The sequence below is a fragment of the Zea mays genome, chromosome 3 (genome assembly GCF_902167145.1).
Source record: "Zea mays cultivar B73 chromosome 3, Zm-B73-REFERENCE-NAM-5.0, whole genome shotgun sequence".
Taxonomy (NCBI): Eukaryota; Viridiplantae; Streptophyta; class Magnoliopsida; order Poales; family Poaceae; genus Zea; species Zea mays.
In genome coordinates, this window is record NC_050098.1 from 230,079,872 (window position 1) to 230,096,960 (window position 17,089).

The 17,089-nt window shown below is 43.1% G+C and overlaps 2 protein-coding genes across 2 annotated transcripts; one reads left to right on the top strand and one right to left on the bottom strand.

The window, feature by feature from the left end:
* Positions 1–373: 373 nt before the first annotated feature.
* On the top strand, positions 374–2,485 carry LOC100283198 (uncharacterized). The gene is made up of 2 exons (NM_001156100.2): positions 374–654; positions 2,171–2,485. Exons 1-2 carry the CDS (start codon positions 468–470, stop codon positions 2,194–2,196), a joined length of 213 nt encoding a protein of 70 aa, NP_001149572.2. The 5' UTR covers positions 374–467; the 3' UTR covers positions 2,197–2,485.
* A 925-nt stretch (positions 2,486–3,410) lies between these two features.
* On the bottom strand, positions 3,411–11,005 carry LOC100384044 (uncharacterized). The gene is made up of 22 exons (NM_001321753.2): positions 10,489–11,005; positions 10,265–10,385; positions 10,068–10,156; positions 9,720–9,804; positions 9,194–9,353; positions 8,993–9,069; positions 8,825–8,878; positions 8,644–8,734; positions 8,254–8,555; positions 7,890–8,171; positions 7,482–7,798; positions 7,226–7,386; positions 6,866–7,132; positions 6,521–6,771; positions 6,105–6,437; positions 5,729–6,019; positions 5,503–5,586; positions 5,283–5,416; positions 4,669–4,896; positions 4,408–4,579; positions 4,057–4,311; positions 3,411–3,963 (listed from the first exon to the last, which is right to left on the bottom strand). Exons 1-22 carry the CDS (start codon positions 10,842–10,844, stop codon positions 3,706–3,708), a joined length of 4,368 nt encoding a protein of 1,455 aa, NP_001308682.2. The 5' UTR covers positions 10,845–11,005; the 3' UTR covers positions 3,411–3,705.
* Positions 11,006–17,089: the final 6,084 nt, after the last annotated feature.

Sequence of the window (17,089 nt, forward strand, 5' to 3'; positions counted from 1 at the left end):
CTACATCATATAAATCTTTTAGGGTACTAAAAATAAATTGAGCTCCAACAATTAATCCCTAAATCATGTATTTTAGAAAATAAATTATATTATTAGGAAAGAAAAGGTTGGGAATGATGTAGAATACAAGGATGGGACCTAATATGAGCTGTAGTATATTTGAGTCATTTTATAGTGTGTCCTATACTTTTTTAATAAAAAAATATAAAATATGACTAAGCTGTTTTTATATGTTGAGCTCTATACCATGAGTCCATGACACTGCTTGAAAATGCTCTAACAAAACAGCTTGATGGGCCGCATCTTGTATCCTTATTGGGCTGTTGGCTTTATCCTAGAAATCCAATGTCCGGCCACAACACGCTGCGAGTGTCTCGGTAGCTTCTTCCCCATTCACATTCGGCCATTCTCCACCGTCCAACCAACCACCGGCGGCGGCACAAGGGAAGCGAAGAGGAATCAACGCGATGTCTGCGACCACGGCGGCGGTGCCCTTCTGGCGGGCGGCCGGGATGACCTACATCGGCTACTCCAACATCTGCGCTGCGCTGGTACGGAACTGCCTCAAGGAGCCCTTCAAGTCCGAGGCCGCGTCCCGCGAGAAGGTCCATTTCTCCATCTCCAAGTGGACGGATGGCAAACAGGAGAAGCCCAGTGAGTAATCTGCCCGCTCCTTCACCCATGCGTTCATGTCCGCCGTCCTTGAAAGATTCGACGCGATCTGCCTGGATGTTATGTGGTACGGTCTAAGGTAGGATCCTAGGGTTTGCGATTTAGTTCTTAATAAAGCCGAGCATGGATATAGATCTAGGTTGATCTAGTGGTTCACTGACGGTGTCCTGACTTCTGATGATGATTTGTGTCATTTTGTTTCGCGTGCTGGTGGCGTTTGCATTTCACGGCCAATCGTAGCTGCTGATGGCGTAAATCTGATCTGGTGTGGTGATTGATCGAGTTGGTAAAAAATGTGAAGGGTACAAGGTAAATGATTGATTGGGGATGTCACCATAGTCAACGGTCAGTACTCATGCTGTGGCCAACAGATCGTGCATTTTGCACTGCAGAATACTCTGTTTACAGAGTGGAGTTTGTAATGGGAGATAGGATGGGTAAGGCTGCTAGAGATAACCTTAAGAATCACATTTTCAGGATTTGTGCAAGTGGTAAACTGGGTAAATCGTTTATCAAAATCTTCTTGTTGTTTGTAAAGTGGTTTGTATTTTGGTTTTGTTTGGATCTTTGAATTGCACGATGCAAGGTGAAAACATTGTGACAAATGCCAGCATTCTGTAGAATCGAACCACTTAGAAACCCCTTATGGATAGTTAAGTTGTTGATTGTAGCACACTAGCACTTAACAATGTTACACCAAAATGTGGATTATTTATCAAACCTGAATGCATCTCATGATGCATCATATATATGTGACTTTAGAGAATATGAAGTACAAAGAGACTTTCCACAGTCAACTGTGAAATCTGGATTTGAAGATAAAATGCAGAGTGTGTCGTCATAAGGAATTAAGGATGAAGTGTGATGTTAAAACTTACAGAAACTGCAACGACATGTTTCAGTAGCATTATGTTTTGTTTAGAAAAGGGATGCACTTCTTTGAAGAAATTGTGATCCTACAGCGAATAACCTACTTATGATAACTTAGACATAATCCATGCACATGTAATATGTATATATTGTTTAATTGTGCCTGAAATCTTGCTGAAGGACGGTGATTGATCGTATTTCCTGATTTGTGTGATCATGCTTCTTCCCTGAATATGTTGCTATTCAACCATTTATAATCTGCTAAACCTGTCATTGCTCAAATATGCAAGCATGCGTGCTCACCAGTCACCACACACAAATGTTTGCAAAAAAAATCATGCACAATATGAGGAAAAATGCACCATTGTATAATAGACATTAAACAATCAACTATTCTATGGAATTTTATGCTTTGTGTTTAAGGTACTTCCATGAAATTCAAAGGCATGAACTAGCCATCATATGTTTGCTTTGTTTTTTCTGTTTGTTTCAATACTATGTAGAACTGGATGAGTTTTTTTTTGTTAGCATGTATAACTTTTTCCTGTCGTAGAGTATGAACCTGAATTGTGTTCAGTTTGCATAGCTTTTAGATATTTCTTCAACGCTAACTTGGTTCTCTCTGCAGCTGTCCGCACAGAATCCGATGAATAAAGCTCTGGTGCCATAGTGGCATAGTCCTTGCTACAGATGATTTGAAGTGTTGTTGCAAGTTTCCGGAACATGCTATTTAGCTGGCTTGATTTTATAGTCAATGCTGAATAATAAATACTTTTTACGACAATTGTCTTTTTCGTTGCTAATTGCACTCGCCCTACCTGAATCAGTCATGTGAACATCATGGAATGCTTCAGTTTTGTACAAACTAAATTTGTTGTGCTGTCCGACAGATTCTATGTCTGGTCCTTAAAAATAAAGGAATAATGAATGTAGTGTTTTTGAAGGCCCCTTATCTTTTCCACCTTTCGATCAAGCATCCAAAGGAACCCACCTATGGCTCTCCCGTCCTTATTCAATACTGTTGAAAACGGACTCACTGATACAATTCGTATTTTAAGAAATCTAATATGCACACAGGAAAACACCTGCCTATGGCTATCTTCAAGTCTTATCTCTCTCTTATATCTTCAGTTATTTATCTCACCTCTTAATTTAAACTTTACTCTCCAACAACGTTCTCTAAGAGCAACTTTAACAGGCTTTCTATATTATTTCTAATTTATATAAATAAATATTTTTTTAAAAAATCCTCTCCAATAGCTTAGCTAAATGACTATCTAAATATAACCACCACTTTCTATTCCGGATTTTTTGTTAGCTAAATATAGAAAGCATGAATAACTTTTTAGAGTGCAAATAAGAAACAGAAAAGTTGTTAGAAATTAAAAAAAATGACTCTCTAAATAATAGTTTAGAGTTTAGAGAGCGAAATTTAAAATGGTTCTTGAGATGTTCTAAGACGTCTTTAATTAACTCTATAAACATATTTTTTAAAAAAAACTATATTCATTATCTTTTTTCACTATTGTATTTTCCTAAATTATAATACATTCATATATATTATAGCACATATAAAAAGGTGGACTCGCTATTTTTTTATGGCCATGTACGGTCTGTCTTGCGAAGTCGGAGCTGTTGGTCTATTATGTTAAGCTCAACAACGAGTGGATAACTCTAGATAGGTTTTTGTGTAGGACTGTCGTTGTTTGGATTGTTTTTGCACTTTTGAGCCCGGTTTTTCTTGAAAATGAATAAATTTCATTCTTCAGAGCTCTTGCCATTATATTCAAAAACATATATACATTATACACTTATACGTCAACAGCAGTGCACGAGGTATTTCGTTTGCTTTCTCCAACTCATCATTTGCAAGGGGCGACAAGGAATTTTACTGGATGTGTGAAATATTCTTTACAAAGTACTACGGCATCACCCTCCTAGAAAAGGAGCACAATATATCCTATCAAAAAAAAACAGGAGCACAATATCCTATCAAAAAAAAAAAACAGGAGCACACAATAACTTCTATAACTTTAACTAATCAACGAATCCATATATTATGGCGTACTCTCCCAATATGCACAGTCAAATCTACTTGCACGACCCAACGAATGCAAAAATCCCTTTGTCTCCTAGGAGGTGATTTCCCAACTCCTATCGTCATTATCTCTTCTGGAAGTTAAGCTTCATGATGGCAAAGCCAAACAGGGTCGCAAAGAGCACGGCGAACGCCACCACCACGGCGGCCACCCACCCAAGCCAGCTGTGCTTGAAGTCGAAGTAGTCCTCGACGAACACCTTCACGGCCCTTCCGTCGTCCATCGGAGTCATGACGTCACCGAACTGTGACACAACCAGCCCGTACAGCGTCCACGCCACGGGGCATATCCAGCAGTACCACCTCCACCAGATCGGCACTTTCTGAAGGTAGCGGAGCGGCAGGCAAGAACGGGAATGAGCTTTTGGAAACCGTACAGAAAAGTTGCAGAGGGGCATGAGGATCGGAGGTCTTACCGGTCGGGGGATGATGAACCCGGAGAAGAGGTTCCAGATGGCGTAGAATGCCGAGGAGACGATCGCGGCGATGTGGTAGTTAGGTGTCAGCCCCACGGCCATCATGCCGTAGAATGTGAAGTAGAGCAGCGTGAAGTACCCAAAGAAGAGGTACCAGAAGAACTTAGCAGCCGTCCACTCGAACCCTATCATAGAGTACACTATGACACCGTAAAGGATATCCTGAGCCAGTGCGTATGGAAGCTCAATGACAACCTGCGCGGAGACAGGAGACAAGTTGGTTGGATCAAAAAGCAGCAGGACAAAAAAAAAAAGACGTGTATGAAATTGATTTCCAGGAGAACCATTCACCTGGCCAAACGCGTATGGGAAAGCTGAGTACATGCCAGCAGCTCTTTCACGGTAAAAGACTGTTCGCTCCACGGCCACCACTGGCTGAACTGAGGTACAATTCATGACTCCAATGAACAGCACCGCAGAGTACATTGATCCCATGGCATTCATCAAGTCTTGTGATGTATACCTGGATTAAGGAGCAAAAACGTGAATAAAAAAACTGAAGGTCAAACCACTTGTTTGCCATAACGAATGGTACAGTTCGGCATGACTTACGTTTTGCCGCCGAGGTCCCAAAAGATGGTGCCAAGGAGGAGAGCAATGATGGTAGTGAAAAAGAACCTAACGGTATTGTAAGGAGGGTTCCTCCAGTATGACAGGTTCTGCTTCCATAGGCAAGCCACGCATTGTGTAATGGAAGACTGCGCATACTTGCTAGGGAAATGCAGGTCAGTTGAACCTGGTGCTGGTTGGCTCAATTCCTTTATCAAGGCCTTGTTCCTCCTGCAAAATGTAACAAGAAACACATCATCTCCTGAAGAAATTCCCTGGAGACAGTAGCGGTGCCCAAAGCTTTTAAGAGCCCGGGCAATTCCCATTGTGCAAAAGTATTTAGCTAGCAAATCACAGTGTTCTTCTTTAGATACAAAGAAGATTTTCTTTTTATTTTCTCTGATGAGCCAAGACGGAGAAGGAAGGTTGGTTAATACTGAAATGTGCAAAGTACATTGATATGTACAAACTGGTAGTACTCCGTTTTGCTGGGTAAGTTTGGTCTACTGTAATTAGTTTTAATTTAATTGTTCAGAGTTTTATCTGGTTGTTTATATAACCACCCCTATCGTTATGTTCAAAGATGAAGTGACTAGTAGGGCTTGTAAGTTACTTACTGGTAGAGTTCAGATTTCTTGTATATGTCACTGAAATCAACACCTAGAATCTGTTCCTGAGAAGTTGTGGTCACTTCCAGCATCCATGTTGCTGGATTGTAGCCATCTTTAATTTTGCTGACCCCATGAAGTGACTGGATAATACAAAACCACATGATCTTCTCAGTTATTTTTAAGGAACTTCAGAGATGCATATTCAGATTCCTGTAATATCACTTACCTCAAAATACTTGATTAGATCTGAAGAATGATGTCCAAGTGGACCAGCATAGATCTCTTCTCCACCACGCTTCATGAGGAAAAGCTGCATGCATTAATCAAACATTTTAGACACTGCAAGTCGCAACATAGTTCAAGGTTTGGAAAACCAGCCACAGCAAAAAAACAAGTATGACCAAAATTCTGACCGGGTAGATGGAAGTAATCCTATGTGAAATCTCACTCACCTCATCAAATGCTTCAAATATGTCAATGCTAGGCTGATGTATCGTGCAGACCACAGTTCTACCAGTATCGACAGTGTTCCTCACCGTCCGCATCACAATTGCAGCTGCTCGGGCATCAAGCCCTGAGGTTGGCTCATCCATAAAGATGATAGATGGATTTGCAACAAGTTCCACAGCAATGGTAAGCCTTTTCCTCTGCTCAGTTGACAGACCATTCACTCCAGGAAGTCCAACCAAAGCATTTCTCAGTGGTTTCAGCTCCACAAGCTCCATCACCTCCTCAATGAAGATCTGCACATATAATGGTGACTGGTGAGTAACTATCAACCAAGTGCCCTTTTAAGGGTGGAAATTGCAAATGTTTTGTAGGACAAACCTTTCTTTTGTTTGAATCGACGTCCTTGGGAAGCCGGAGCCATGCTGAGAAAAGCAGGGACTCATAGACTGTCACCTGTGGCGAGTGGATATCATTTTGTTCACAGTATCCTGATACACGTGCAAAGGTGTCTTGTTTCTTTGGGTATCCTGAAATACGGATGTCTCCTTCAATGTATCCACCTGTCTTTCTCCCAGCCAACACATCCATCAAAGTAGTTTTTCCTGCACCGCTAACGCCCATCAGTGCGGTCAACACACCCGGCCTAAAAGATCCACTGACACCTTTGAGGAGCTCCAAACGATCTTCTTGTACACCTTGAGCTTTCATTTCCTGAATTTAATTTCATGACCAAGGTTATAAAATAGTGATGAAATTGCATTTGGTGTATAAGAGATCAAATTTCTATATTTCACCTGTGGCATGTCAACAGAGTATTTGATGTTGTCAAAGGTGAGCGAGAGCGGGACAAATGGGAGGATCATTCCCCTTTTAGTCAAGGCAGAATCATCTTCCATGATTGCTGAATCAGTTTCAGGGTTAACTCCTGTTGATCGATGACTGCTTGCTGATACCAAGTGATTGCCATCCAGAACCTCCCCTTTGATGTTTGCATGCTTCTCCTTCAGCTCCTCTTCGGATACAGATGGCCGGGAGTTGCCATATGCTGGAAATTAACAAGATGGAACCATTCACACTCCACAAGTTCTAATACTTTGAAATCCAAGAACAATGAGAAAATCAGTCTGGGAGTTACTCACGCTTAAGATATGTAAGGGCAACAGTGAAGAGAGCGTTGAAGAGTATGGTGAAACCAACCATAGCACCAAAGCCAATCCAGTACCACTTTGCTTCGGTGAATACTCCACGCGACTTAAGGACTTGCACACCTAGGGTCTCGTTGGATGCAGTGCTATTCAATATTTTGTCCCAGCTGTGGCCCAACATCTCATTCACTGAAATGGCATTTTGTGCATACATCATTGGGGAGATCCAGTAGCCCCAGATCCACCATTTCTTCACTTTATCTGCAAGGCAAAATACAGAGAAGCATTTATTTAAGAAGGTACATTGCAAAGAATTAGAGAGAGAGAGAGAGAGAGAGAGAGATGAGTTCTAACCTCTTACTAGAATAAATCCTCCCAACACCATGACAACTAGCAACATGAACGATGCGAAGACATTAGCAACAATCATGTTCCTCGATACCCCACCAATAAACCGGAAGAGTGATGCTGCCATCTGATTGACTACTAACAGAAGCAGATACTGCTTGAAGAACCTGGGGGTGACCATTACTGTTAGAACATCCATAGTATATTACCAGCGCAATAAGAATGGCTAAGGGTAAACATTTAAACAGTCAGGAAATCTCACCTGCCGACATTTGGGTCGAACCCAATGACATAGTATGTCAAGAATACATAACCACCAACCTCGATAAATGTGATGGGTACCTTGAGGATCCATGAGGGTATAGTATAGGACCATGCTGGAAAGAAAAGGAGATCCCTCTGCTTGAAGAATACAGGCAGCTTGAAGACAGTTAGTGCCAGCTCAGAGAAGCCATTGAACATGATCATAAGCACACCAAAGAAGAGTGCGCCCATGTAGAGACCCCCGTCATTCACCGTGCCATGCTTCATCTTGGTACGGAAGAAGAGAGTCATTGCAATGATTGACATGAGCATCAGCTGTAATGCCAGAGCACCAAAGAGTCAGTCATGTTTCACCTATTCTTTTCCTACGTGCCAATCGATCACACCGTTTGGTCTTGTGAGTTACCTGGAAGGTTCTGAACATGTAGACAAAAGAGTTCCTCTTCATGAGAAGGATCTCCCGGTCTATGTTTGCTTTGAGCAGCTCCTTGCCACTCACACCATACCTTGTGGTGGTTAGTGCGGCTGGGTGGCTTTTGCTCTTGTCGAACGGAACAGCAAGCTCATTTGTTATAGATCTCCCTGTGTGGGATGACTTGAATGCAGTCGCAAATTCCTTCACAGCCACAAACCTGTAGGGCTCATTAGGTCGCGCCCAGTACTGTTTCTGATCTTTTTTCGAGGTCACCTGCCCAGCATTTCAAAAGAGGATAAGATAACAAGAACTTTATGTGCTTATGTATACTGAAATATGGTGGCATGGTACATACTTCTTGCAGGAAGTCAGCAACGCCCTTCCTCTCAGGGCATCTGAAACCTACAGACTCAAAAAACTCAAGCACTTCTTCTCTGGGACCCTGGTACACAACCTGACCATCTGAGAGGAGTATGATATCATCAAACAAGTTATATGTCTCAGGTGCTGGCTGCAGTAGGGAGATAACAGCTGTGCCACCGAGGATGTGAATGGACTGCCTCAGCGAGTTCACAATTTGGAATGTAGTGGAGCTATCAAGCCCAGTTGAGATCTCGTCCATGAAAAGCGCCCTGGCTGGCCCAACCAGCATCTCACCTGCATGAAACATTAAATATTATAATTCAGAAAGAACTGCAGCAAAGCCAATGTTCTTGACCTATATGGTTATAAAAGAAAATTTTACCAGTTGTAACGCGCTTCCGTTGTCCACCAGATATGCCCCTGAGCATCTCATCCCCTACCATTGTGTCTGCACATATCTCTAGTCCTAATATCTGCAGCAAGTGGAGTGTACATAGTTAAGACATATTTGAGTAAGTCAATCTAACATTGCTCGGTTTGAGGCTAAAAGTTGCAATGTATACCTTCAGAATATAGTCAGTGACCACATTGGCATCTTGCCCACCCATTGCAGACGCCTAATTAAATCAAGCAGGACAACCATACTCAGTTTTAATTATGATTGACCAATTATTCATGGAAACATTTTCTGCGATAAAGAAAATCTACTGTATTTAGTCAGGGTTGCATGCCTTCATGAATGCATCAATATCAGCATCAGGCTTGATATTAGCCGCCTTCTCTCGCCTCGACAACTCAGTCAGCATATCTAACAAGATAAAGGAAAGAAGCAAGACCCGATAAGCATATCAATGAATAAATTAAATCCTACATGGTAGGCAAGCAGAACAGATGGATATGCATGTATCATGACTAATTGCTTGGAATTATACCAAAACGGGAGCCGACACCCTGGCAGCGTGCAGAGAATGCAAGCGTCTCCCTCACAGTCATCTCTCCTATGTGGAGGTCATGCTGGCTGATGTAAGCGGCCGTCCTCTCTGGAACAAACTCTGTCATCTCATGACCATTATAGGTCACTTTGCCTGAAACCTGCACCGTGTTTCACCATAGCATTAGGCACTGTATATTTCACTAGAGTAGTTTGTACAAAGCATGCAGCAGTTGAATGCCCAGTTTTGTGCAGAAGTTCACAACAAACTAAGGGTGTTTAGTTTTCTAGAGACTAATTTTTAGTCTCTCCATTTTATTCTATTTTAATCTCTAAATTGTTAAATACAGAAACTAAAGCTCTGTTTTATTTTCAGTGTTTGTCAATTTATAGACTAAAATAGAATAAAATGGAGTGACAAAACACCCTCTAAAATAGCTGACCGAAATGCGATGAATGAGAATTGCAGACTGGTTTTTGCGAGGCGTAATTATTGCAAAGAAGTATCAGGATACATTTTGTACTACCTTGAGGTCTTTGTCAAGCCTTCCGGCCAAGGCGAGCAACAAAGTGGTCTTGCCTGATCCAGGCGGACCTAACAGAAGTGTCATCCTGCATAAACGTAAAGAACGTGAGGTTGACTGGTCGAAGAAGCAAAGAAATCGAATCCTGATTCCTTGTAGTCCCAGACTACCAAATCTCTCTCGCTCAACATTTTTTATTTTTTATTTTTTAAAAAAGAAATAAAACTCTCTCACTCGCTCATTAGAAGACTACTAATCGAGCCACCAACACAAACCAAACCAACACGATATAGATGGAAAATAGTTTGACTTGCTTGAGGACAAAAAGAACAAATTGTTTTACTCAACTACCTGCGAGGCTTGATGATTCCGCTGACGTCGTGAAGAATGGGCATGATCCGCTTCCTACTGGGCAGTATGTGCAGGGCGTTCGCCGCTTCCTGGGTCGAACAAGAGGCGCACCGACCAAGGTTCAGAATCGATCGTCTTTCGCTGTCGGATATATAGGCAGGAAGTAACGGGTGCAAAGCAATGGCGCGCGTACGTACCTCGATCGTGTTGACGACGGAGTTGAGGACGGTGGGGAGGCCGCTGCTGCCGACGCGCACCTCCGCCTCCGCCTCAAGGTTCTGGAACCGTACCTCGATCGTGGGCATGTCGATCCCGACCCTGCAGAGTGACCAAACACGCGCGTGCGCGCGGAGATCGTTAAACACCCGGCGGGCCATACGATTTCGAGCGCCGCCGCGCGCGGAAGAGGGCTGAGGGGTACCTGTCGACGCGGTCCTTGAGCTTGAGCAGGAACCGCTCGTTGTCCTCGTCGGCGACGCGGACGAGGCGCTCCAGCAGCGCCCGCCTCTCGCGTGGGCCGAGGCTGAGCACGTCCACGTCGACGAGCCCCTTCCTGCCCGCCGCCTCGGCGCCGTCGGCGCCGAGGCCGAGCGGGACCATGGCGCGGCGGACGCGGTCGTAGGTGGGCAGCTTCTCTAGCGCGGCCCAGCGAAGCGCCTCCTCGTCGTCCTCCTCCCTGGAGGAGCGCGAGAACACGTCGTCACCGCGCCGCCAAATGGAGCCGCTGTCGCCCCGCCGCATACTCGCCACCTTCTGAATGTCCCCCGCCGCGTCCATCTCGCCGTCCCTCCTCCTTCCCTCTGCTGCCGCCTCCTGCTCCCCCTACCAATCCGCACCACAAGTCCACAACGCCGAGCAGGCACCGGGTTACCAACGAGATTCCGTTGTGTTGGAGGCTTGGAGCCTTGGAGGGGATGGGGCGTGCGCTTGCCACGCTTTGGGACGATGGGAGAGCGCTCAGGCGGAGGGTGGGGTTTTTGTAGGGGTGGGGTGACGACGCGTTGGGACGGGAGCGGGACGAAGCAGTGGGGAAGGTTGCCTCCCGGTCGTGGGCTCGTGACAGACGGTCAGAGCCGCGCCGCCGAGGGAGGCCGCTTTGCTTGCTCCTCCAGTTGCCAGTCGCTACCAAGACCTGACACCTCGCCCCGCCACCCCCCCTGGGCCTGGCGCGATTCACTGCATTGCTGGACCGGGCTGGGCCACTTACCGTTTCTAGAAGGTCACCTGCTTTCGTGTGCGAACGGGGGAGGATTCGTCAACGATTTATTTTAAATCTAACTTAAAGTGGCCTGCCTTCTAGAAGAACCCGCGCACGTTAACGGTGACGACAGTAACCCTACTGCGTGCCAACCCGCCAAGAGACTCTTCCCGTTCCACTTTCGGGGCAGTGCTGAATTTCCTATGGTGAAAAATGGACTGATATATTCAAAACTTCTTCCGGTACCTAACATCAAAGCTGAAATCTACCCCCTTCGTTTACAATCTACCGTTTCACATTTCAAATTTTACTTTTAAGCATAGTTTTAACTATGCAATTCAGGATCAAATTTCTAATTTTCATTCGTGAACTATCAAAGTCTATTTAAGACTTCAAACTTTTCTTTTGAGTCCAACTTCGCCCGTTGTCCTACATGAAATACCACACTTCTATCTCACCTATTCACCTCTAGCACTAAATGTGATAAGAGATAAAAAAAACAATAATATTAGGACAAAAAACATCGTTAGTAGATGATCTATATACTCTTTATTTAGCCAATAACTAATAATTGTAATGCATGATTTATGGCCTAAATAACTGCATTTCTTTTTTGTGGAAGCAAAATTAGAGCTACCATGAAATGCTATTTAGTACCTTAAGTACACATCGATGAATTAGAACAACCACGTATCTACAATATTTCGTAGCTATTTGAACCATATTATGTTTTTGTGCATAGTTAAAAATAATAATTTATTTATTAGAAAGAAAAGAAAAGAATAGAGTTATTATTGAACAATATATATGGTGTCTGAATTGGAGACGGAGCTTGAACAATTCTATATTTCATATTTCAGGATATTCGATTTTATATCCATATTTATAGACATAAATATCAAAAGTGTGCTATTTAATTCAATAGCTGGAGGTGACGCCACATGGACATCACTGGTACCTACGATGACCGTCCATCTTGAATCCCAGGTGGTCTGACCAAAGTGCGACATCATGACATTCCACAAAGGACAAACATGAGGGGGGGGATGGAGATGGAGTATTGGGTAACGGGAGCGTTAAGATCTAGGGTACTGTTTGGTTCACATAATTATAACGTGATGGTTAAAAGGTAATGTTAAATTATGTTTGTCCAACGTAATCAGATACCACACTAAAAACGGATACCGACCTATTTAAACTTACTACCGCTGTCACTCGAGTGTGAATCATTATCATTACCATTTACGTTATAGCTCGTGAACCAAACAACACCACCTAGGTCTCATTGGGGTTAGAGTTCATCCGCCAGTTCGACGGCTCCATAGCAACATTTTTTGTTTCGCACAAATGTAACACATATTGGCAGCGAGATCTCCAGTGAAACTCGGTTTCAACCGACCGTAATTAGAATCCTATGATTTTATTTTCTTCTAACTAAAGTTTAGTCTGTGCCACGTCGGTCGTTTCAATGACAACAATGAATGTTAAATATAGTGTAACTATAAAACTAATTACATAAATAAAGACTAGACTAAACGACGAGATGGATTTATTAAGTATAATTAATCTATAGTTAGTGAATGTTTAATTTAGCATAGCATTAACGGATCATGGATTAGTTAGATTTAATAGAGAGTCGTCTTATCGTTTGCTAGTGCTTATCTGTGTAATTAATTTTGTAGTTAAATTATATTTAATATTTCTAAACTAGTAGTATTAGTTTAAACATCACGGAACTAACAAAACGTTAGCCTGTGGGAACCAAAAAACGGTCCTTGCATCAATCCGCACAACAAAAGGCGTCGAGTCACAATCAACAAATCTGATCTTTTCCAACCTGCTCTCTGTCTCCACGCTGATCGTGTCAGGTTCCTTGTTCTTTTGAACCTGCTCTCTGTCCATGCCACGACAAGCGACAGGACAGGAGTAGGAATTTAAAAAAAAGGCAGAGCAAATCATACCCGTTTCACGGGTGGATGTGAAACGGAAGCGGAGCCCGTGCCCCGTGGCGAAGAGAGCTAGGCCGCGAGAGGCGTGGCCGAAAACCTCTCCTCTCTTCGCTTGGATCCCGTGTCCACCGCGCTAGCTGATGCTTCACAGGCGTCTACCTACGACGACGCGCGCTGGCACGGGCAGTAATTGCGGCGGCGCAACCGGACGGTAGAGGGTCAAGGTACGGTGGCCAGCCGGGCTGCGGCGGCGGCCGGTAGAGGGTAGACTGCGCCAGCCTGCCTGGCGCTCACGGCCCACCCACCTGGCAAAGGGATTAGGTTGACGCCCCGAGGTCTAATCCAACGTGCCGATCCACGTGCAAAAAGCTGCGCGTTTCCTCCTTCTTTCTGTCTAGAAGGAAGAGAGAGCTAGGGCGGTCCCGCCATTCCGCATGTTTTGGTCTTGCATGCCCACGACACGGTCTTCCCTTCCCTTGCGTGCACCCGTGGTGCTACGACGACACATTCGACTCCGGTTGGTTCTCGCGGGAACGAACTAGAGTTGACCAGAGACTAGACCTGTGCCTCTCATACGTAGGCACCACGTTTGGCATCAAGCTGAGTAGCCAACTCCAACAAGTTCGAGTTTGGCTGTCGTCCTTTTATCCGGTGCTACGACTACAGAGCGTCTCCAGAAGACTAGCTAAATTACTCGCGAAACTAAATTTTGAATACTTAAAAGCAAAATAACTCTTCAACAGATTATTACACTCAAAAACTCTCTAACAGATTAGTCATCGAACTCGTCAAATCATCACTACTACCCGTGGTGCTACGAGCCTACGACGACACATTCGCCTCCGCTTCGACTCCGGTTGGTTCTCGCGGGAACGAACTAGAGTTGACCAGAGACTAGACATGTGCCTCTCATACGTAGGCACCACGTTTGGCATCAAGCCGAGTAGCCGACTCCAACGAGTTCGAGTTTGGCTGTCGTCCTTTTATCCGGTGCTACGACTACAGAGCGTCTCCAGAAGACTAGCTAAATTACTCGTGAAACTAAATTTTAGATACTTAAAAGCAAAATAACTCTCCAACAGATTATTACACTCAAAAACTCTCCAACGGATTAGTCATCGAACTCGTCAAATCATCCGGCTCTCCAAATCGGCCCCCCTCTAGCGAAATATGGCTAACCACTCCGGCTAGCCAAACTAGCTTGTTTGTTGACGAGTCTGTTTGATTGAGATGTTACATATATAGTGTAATTTTTATAAACAGATAAATAGAGAGTCAAATAAAGAGTCAAAAATAAAGAGTTCCTTGGAGATGCTCTAAGGATGTCTTCGGTAGATCGTGTAAAATAGGGAACACGAAACTATATATGTGACACTGTTTGAAACTGTTTGTAGAGTTAAGTTTAAAATAGGGAATGAGATAGAAGATGGTATAGAGAATCTGCTAAAGATGGCCTAAGGCCCTGTTTGTTTGCTTCCAAGATTATATAATCCAGCTTATGGATTATATAAGCACCTAATGACATGCTTATGGATTATCATAATCTATGTATCTAGATTATATAATCCATCTAATACGTTGTGTTGTCTTTTTGTCTCTTAACATATTTAAGAAAGATTACAGACCTGTTTGGTTCATCTTTTTTGGAGGAGCTTTTTTTGAGAATCTGGTTGTGGGGAGAATATGGTTGTGGAGAGAATCCGAGTATCGTGGAGATTATATGCGGAGGAAGATAAAAGAGTCCATAGTGTTTAGGATGTAGAAAGTGGCAGTTTCCTACTATCGCAACGACTCAGCCGATTCTTTAAATTTCGTGTTTACGATGATTTTTGAACGGCTTTGACTAAAGTGGTTTTCATAGAATCGGACTAAAAAATTGAGCATAATTGGTAGTCTGCAACAATTTTTGGTGGCCAGAAGCTGAAAAAAACTGAAACAAATCGGACCTATATAATCTACTAGAGGGTAAACAAATAAGTCTAACTCTCGCATATACCCGTTGGCCATTTCTAACCTTTTTTTTATCAGACACCAAAGCTCTCAAGCTCGGTACAAAGCTAGATTTTACTCACATGAAAATTACTTCTTACAACCAATTGGACCAATCATTAGTTTTAGTTTTTTTTTCTCCATGAGGGAAGGTTTTATTAGAATTCAGGATAATTACATGGAGCTGGTACAACTCGCTTGAAAGCACTCCTGACCTCCGCATATTCGAATGTACATAGTCTGCCAAGTTAAAAAAAAAACAAAAGCACATGCACTCTACTACTAGTAATCAATCCATGTCATGACTAGGTCTTCACTCGTGTGTCTAGGAGGAAAGCACTACCTACGCCGCCCACATGCGCGCGCTAACTGTTGGCATGCCAATACAACTAAAGTAAGTGCCAGTGGATAGTTACAAACATGAGCTACAAAGGACAAGAAACAAGTTTTTTTTTCTTTCAAATGCATACCATTCCTCCCTCATATAGATCAACAAGTAGCAATGGCTCACAGCCACACTAGGATTATTCCTCACTCGCTAGTCACTAATATTCCCTCCGTTTCTTTTTATTAGTCGCTGGATAGTGTAATTTTGCACTATCCAGCGACTAATAAAAAGAAACGGAGGGAGTACCTCGTAGCGGCAAACTACCAAACATATCCGACATACTAGGCTGAGCAAGGCTAGCGCCAAATATAATATGGCTTGACCTAAAGTTGCCCATCTGAAGAAAAGTTTCGATGAAACTAATTCTGTACTTTTTGGATAAGAAATACTAACAGAAGCGATGACATCATCCCAAGCTGCTAATTTGGTCTAAACAACCCCTAAATTATAGAACACCCCGAGTTAGGTTATTATATATATTGGACTTTTAATATACTCCGGTCTTAAGACAATAAAAATAACTAGATGCGCCTCATGCACTTAGGATCCGAACCACAGATCGAGTGGCCTAGGGCTTGTATCCGCCCTTGGGTGTGAGATGTTTTATGTGAAAATATGTTGTGCTATATAGCTGTTGATATATTTGTTATGTTGTGGAATATGGTGTATAATATAAATAGCGTTTGTAATGCTGGTCAAATTAACTTCCTAGAGGCTTATTAACTTCTTAGGGGCTACAGTCAGCTGTAGGAAGTTAGCTGGCTAACTTCCTAGGGGCTACAGTAAGCCGTAGGAAGTTAGCCAGCTAACTTCCTAGAGGCTACAGTAAGCCGTAGGAAGTTACTCGTAGGAAGTTAGTCAGCTGACGGCGCTGACGGCGTGAAGCTACTAACTTACGAGAGGCTTCTTAAGCCGTAGGAAGTTAGCTAACTTCCTAGAGCCCTCTAGGAAGTTAAGCTAACTTCCGACAAACAATTTTCGAGAGCCAAACTTCCGACGGGATGACTTAACTTCCGAGGGTTTCGCTAACTTCCTAGAGTTTAGGCCTAACTTCCTAGGGTTTAGGCTCTAGGAAGTTTACTATTTTGGTGTAGTGAGAGCTCCCTCTCTCCATACCGAAAAGAATAAGATTCTTATTTTTCAATGCGTCAAATAATCTCAAATTTAATCATAATAGATATCATGGGATTGGTTATAATATATATTTATAATAAATCTAATTTGAAATATAAATATTGATACTAGTTTCAAAACCTAATTAAATTTGTGATTGTTTAGTTCTCCAGTGGAAGAGATATCTTTTGTTTTTGACTCACGGAGTAAAGTACAGTAGAAAGGAGAAAACTATGGCCTCTCTACAAGCAATACGTGGGATCCTTGTTTGTTTCAAACCTAGACTAAACTATATATGAGGACGACTAAAGGAAATTAGAAAGGATTAGAGAGAGTTTTGACTTGTACTAGTTCTCCCTGATCTTCTTCTTAGTTTGCGCGGGGG

Bases quoted from the DNA above. Each gene is read 5' to 3' on its own strand.
- LOC100283198 (NM_001156100.2), top strand. From the start codon at position 468: ATGTCTGCGACCACGGCGGCGGTGCCCTTCTGGCGGGCGGCCGGGATG. The intron at 655-2,170 runs GTGAGTAATCTG...TTCTCTCTGCAG, and splicing joins TGGCAAACAGGAGAAGCCCA to CTGTCCGCACAGAATCCGAT.
- LOC100384044 (NM_001321753.2), bottom strand. From the start codon at position 10,844: ATGGACGCGGCGGGGGACATTCAGAAGGTGGCGAGTATGCGGCGGGGC. The intron at 9,354-9,719 runs GTAGTACAAAAT...AACACGGTGCAG, and splicing joins GGCTTGACAAAGACCTCAAG to GTTTCAGGCAAAGTGACCTA. The intron at 8,735-8,824 runs GTATACATTGCA...CACTTGCTGCAG, and splicing joins TCACTGACTATATTCTGAAG to ATATTAGGACTAGAGATATG.